The 5,460-nt window shown below is 45.8% G+C and overlaps 1 protein-coding gene across 1 annotated transcript in view; it reads left to right on the forward strand.

The window, feature by feature from the left end:
• Positions 1-5,460, forward strand: part of DNAH14 (dynein axonemal heavy chain 14) — a 333,831-nt gene that overhangs the window by 95,483 nt on the left and 232,888 nt on the right. The window contains exon 19 of the mRNA XM_019515912.1: positions 4,120-4,288. Coding sequence (XP_019371457.1) covers positions 4,120-4,288 — 169 coding nt within the window. The remainder of the gene's footprint in view (positions 1-4,119; positions 4,289-5,460) is intronic.

Consider the following 5,460-nt stretch of genomic DNA (forward strand, 5'->3'; position numbering starts at 1 on the left):
AGGGGGGAGGGAAGGGCCATGGGGGGCGGGAAGATCAACACCCCCACAGTGAGGTAGGGATTGGGGCTGGGGCTGGGGCTGGGACAAGATGCCCAGCCCGGGTGGGGAAGGGCATGGGAGTCGAGGAGAGGAGCTCCCACCACTGCACACCGCTGCTGGTGGGCATGGGAGCAGGTGTGTGCCCCTAGATCTGCGCAGGGCAGAGTGGGCCAGGATGTGCTCCGGGAGGCTAATCCCAGCTACCTGCTGCCAGGCTGTGCTCTGCAAGGCAGGTGGAGCCAGGGCTGTGCTCCAGGCAGCTAGCCCCAGCAGCAGCCCAGAGTGTAGCCCTGGATCCACCCACCTCACAGAGCACAGTGGAGTGGGAGTTATGGGGGGGCTTCAGCCACCCTAAAATTCCCCATAGCCCCTGGCGCTGTCTCCTCCCTGATCTGGGTGCATGCGCCCACCCCTGTGCCTTGCCACTGCTCACCCAGCCAGGGCACAGAAGGGCAAAGCTGCAGCTTGTGCGGGAGGCATGGGAAGGCTGGAGCGACTTCTGCTGCTGCACACTGCTTGTCTGAAGCAGCGCAGCGGCACCATCCCATGCCTCTCTGCCCCGTCTGGGTAAGTGGTGAGAGGGCATTGCCCCTGCTCCTAGCACCTTCCCCCCGGAGCAAGCCATGCCTGCATCACACGCCCCCCCTCCCACCCCAGCTGGGCAACTAGCAACAGGGCATAGCCCACACTCCCAGTGCTGCTGCACCCACATCCTGGACTCTGCTCCGGCTGGACAAGCTGTGGCAAGGCAGAGCCCCCACTCCCAATGCCTTCTGTTGCCTGTCTGAAGCAATGGCTGGCCCAGCCCTCCCCACGCAGATCTGGGGGCACATGCCCAGCCCCATACCCTCCCGGACCGGCAGCATGCAGTGGCAGAAGCCCCCCTCTGTAAGTCCCGCGCCCTCCTGCTCCAGCTGAGCAGCTTGTCTCAGCTCCAATCCTTCCCTCGCTGTGGGGGCGTTGATCTGCACCCCCCCATGCCCATCCCCTCCCCCCTGCGCCCAGCACAACAGATTTGCCAGCTGGAGGCAGCTGTGTCCAGTATGGTGACGAGACTGCTGCCTGTTTAGTTCTCTGAATCGGCACCAAATCTTTGGATCCAATTCAGCCAAATCAAATCGGGACAGTGATTCACATCACCAAAACAAATAACTGTCCCTCTGAATTGGCCGAATCTGAATCTGAATCAAATACTTGCCACTTCACACAGGCCTAATGTACACAACCATTGAGCCTGTTGTAGACAAGATCCAGAGCTGTTCCTTGGGTGTACATTACCTGGAATCTTTGCAGCATTGTACAATGTAGCTTTGTCCCCAGCATACATACAAACACACATATACATCAACCTTTTTTCATTTGGAAATGTTGAATGGAAGTGCAGGCCCCTTTGGATTGTAAGTATGGGTATTCACATACTGCTGATTGATCCTAGTCATCTTTTATAGATGCCCTAAACACAGTCTGCAGACCCTCAGGGGTCTGTGGGCTATAGATTGAAAACTACTGCCCTAACCAATTAATTGCAATGGAAAGAGGACATATAAACACTTTGGAATTATTACGTTGTTGTTACTGAATATGTTAAGTCATTATTTCAGCACACAGCATCAAATATCTCAGCCTCTGAGACATTCTGCAAGGGCCAAAAAGAAGTTGTGCTAAATGAAAATGAATTTTAGTGTAAGTATTCTGTGCTGTAGCAGAGTAAACATATGGCTCAGTATCAGAATTTAGACATGAAAAAATCCTTATTAAGTTCACTGACTGTATCTCTGCCTGTGCAAGGAAAAGTTTAAGTTACTTTCTAAATCTCAAAATGGGACTATTTAGCCTTGGAAAACATTCAACTAGAAGAAAGAAAACTCTCATTTCAGACCAAGAGCGCTATGCCTGGGCAGCTGACTTGTAACTGCTATAAGTGATATGCTCCTATAAACTGTAGGTTTCTGTAGTAGTGTGTCTCAGAAGGTTAGGTCATTCCTTATAAGTGACATACAATAGACTGACTGTTACAACTTGGAAAGGGCACTCTGAGATTTTCCAAAACTACAGCTGAAGAAGCTAGTGAGTGGAATGTAGGAAAGCTAAGTACAAGAAGATTGGAGTTATGTGAGTTCTTAAGAAGGATAGATATTCCATGCAGTCAGGATCCAAAATTAAAGGTTGCAAAGTTAAGACACTGTTGGAGGTTTAAACCAACAAAGTTTAAATTTGGTGGGTTTTGCAATGGTGAGTTGTGTCATCAGAAGTATATGCCTTATTCAAGGTACATGAGACAAATCTATTATCAAAGGTAAATAGAGCTAAAATAGAAAAATTGTAGTAAATATTGCCCTGCATAAAAAATGAGCATTGAGTCCATTTCTGAGAACAGACAAAGCAAAACACCTTGGGATGTAATGAGGACATGAGAACTGAGGGACACTGACCCATATGAAGAATATCACATGAATCAAGTTTAAGAGACTGAAGGAATTTTAAATACCTTAGATCAATGGTTGCTGATGACAGCATCCTCCTCAGTGATCCACAACAATGCACCACAGCTGCTTGAAGCAAATGTCAATAAAATATAAAAATAAAGTGTACATGTCAGTAATTCACACCATGCTAATGTGCAGAATAGAAGATTGATCAGCTCTAAGGAAAGTTAGTATGCTCTCCACCAAGGAAATTAAGATGGTGAGGTAGTCAAGTGGTCAGATACTCCGTGACAGAAAATGAAATGAGGACGTGAAGGACTTAATTTAGCAGGCTCCAGGTAAAGAAACTGAGGAAGACTGGACTATGTTTGTATCACCATATCCTGCAAAGACTTATGGACATGTGTTCATAGGATGGTTCTCGCAATGAAAGTGCAACAAAGCAAACCAGGGTAGAAACTAAGGACCCAGTAATTAGACAGAACATCAGTGATCTTCAGAAAGGTCAATTCAGATGACTGCCCAGCATGTGATTGAAGTTATGGCAAAAGGCTATAGCAGTTACTGACGCTGAGCAAGAAAACACAAGAAAACCAGTCAGTCAGTTGTCAAAATGTTGAATGCTCTTTGTCATCAATCTGCTTTCCATGTTGTTTGCCAGGGTATTTGAAAGACATGTTTAGCATGGATTCAGATATATCTTATATATTGGTACTGGAATGACATTACAAAAAGAAAAGGAAGGCACAGATGGCTTATTCTGCCTCTTCAGTTGATGACCAGCAATTGATGCAAATGCTACATGGGCATCACTGCACTAACTTCCACAAGTAGACAAACTTTTTTTCTACACTTCCTTTCTAGATGTCTAACTTTGGGAGAAGTAAATGCAAGCAAAAGAGTTGGATTAAGAAGAGTTGCCTATAGAATCCTTTCATTCTCCTTACTAGGCCATAGAGTCACCATCACCATAATCCCAAAGTTCTTCAGGAACTCAACAGTGGTCAGAATATTTGGGATTAATGTATTTGACAAAGGCATTATCATCTCATCTTAGTTTCTGAAAGATTTTCATATGCTGTAGGGGAGAACATACCTACATATTTATAGAGCCTTGCCAGAACTGTTTTTTGTGGTTGCCAAACATATTCAGAATCAATGCAGTGTGCTGTCAGCTCTATCTCCATGTTGTCATCCCTGGTACAGGGTTTTCCCTAATTTTTTGAGAGACGACTGTACAGGACCTGTATTTGATGACAGCAGGTATTCATTCTCCAGTTATGTTGGGGTACATCCCCAACACTGTATTGTTCCTCTTTGTGATGTGTTTGAAAATAATTTGCTGTTTTAATTCTGCTCCTGATGAAATAAATTGGATTTTAGCTATTAACATCCTTGAGAAGAGGATTGGGACCAGAAGGAAATATTTCAATTCATTTTCCTTTTATTCTATGTTCTGCTTTATTGATATATATCATCTTGTCTTTTAAAATTCATTTCAGTGCAAAAATGCGATTTATTTCTGAAGTATCTGCAAAAACTCTGATGCACAGTAAACTGTAAGTAAACCAGAAAATGAGGAGCATGACATTCTCCCAGGCTGTACAACAGAACTGTGTGCAACTTGTGATGCTCTGACATTCTTTTTTTTTAGAAATAATCAAACGGGTCTTCATGCAGAAGAAGCTCTCATTATAATCAGTGCTCTGAAAGAAACCAATTTACCCAAGTTTCTTGCAGAAGATGTCCCACTGTTTGAGAATATTATGGCTGATCTCTTCCCAGAAATTGTGGTTCCAAATACAAATACTAGCAGACTAGAGGTAATGAAGTAGATAGAACTTCTTTAGGACTGTGATTGATAGTTTTAATGTCACATTTTACTTGGTAAAGAAAGAAATTTTTATAAACTTTTAATAGTTTAAAAGTTCTCAGACTTTTTTCTAAGGAAGAAACATGGCATGCAATAAATCAAAGTGATTGAGTGAATTAGTGGAGGAGAATTCCCCAATAGTTGGAGAAATAACATGCTTTTCCTTGTGATACTAACCACATCAATGTTTTTCTTTGTGATGCTAAGCATAGGCAAGCTAACTCATCTGAGTCTTTGCAATGGACCACCACACTTCTGTGAGGCATGGATGTGGCTACAGGTGCAGAAAGAGGCCACAAATAGTCCATAAGGCAACAGATGCTGTGAGACACATAGGACCAGTAGGGCCCCAGCATAGAGTCTAAGGGACAAGACTGAGCTCACTCTGCGGCACTGGAGATAGCATCCCAAACCCTAACAAATAACATCAAGGCATAGCAGGTAAGGTAGAAAGGGTATCCCATGAAGCTGGAGTGGGGACAGCAGTCAAGTGGCCACCAGGGGGCATCACAGCCACCCCTGGGACTTGAGCTTGTCACAGTGCTATGGAGTTTGTCCTTAGTGGTATAGCATTTCCAGTCTACAGGGCAGTAGTAACACCCAGAGACTGGCTAGCCTGTCCCCACTCCAGTTCTTCGAAACTAGTGCTCTGGGTCTCACCTGCCACACCCTGTTGGAACAACCAGTTGTGTGGGAGGTGTCCTGAGCATGAGATTGGGGCTTGTTTTGGGTCTCTTGGCTCCTTCCTTCTGTACTTGTCTAGACCTCAACCTTCTTGGTCAGGGCCTACTTGCCCTAGCTGCTAGGGCTGGGCAAACTTTGGTTGCTGATTCGATTCAGAGGAGGTTCGGCCTGATTCAGCAGCCAAATCTCTGAATCCAAATCAAGTCAGGAGACCAATAAAAAGGTCTGAATTGATTCGAAGCCTCCAAATCAATTTGGAAAAGATTTGGAGATTTGGGCAGTCCCCGTTCGCCACCACAGGGAGCTGGACCCGGACTCTGTGCCAGTAAGTAGGGAGTGCGGGGGCTGGGGCAGGGGAAGGGGACCATGGGGGGGACCCCCACCCCTGCCTGTTCCCCCCGCTTCCCCAACAACCCCCCACCCCCCCCCCCGCTCCCC

This window comes from Gavialis gangeticus, unplaced genomic scaffold (genome assembly GCF_001723915.1).
Source record: "Gavialis gangeticus isolate Ggan-Ray unplaced genomic scaffold, GavGan_comp1, whole genome shotgun sequence".
NCBI classification, from domain to species: Eukaryota; Metazoa; Chordata; order Crocodylia; family Gavialidae; genus Gavialis; species Gavialis gangeticus.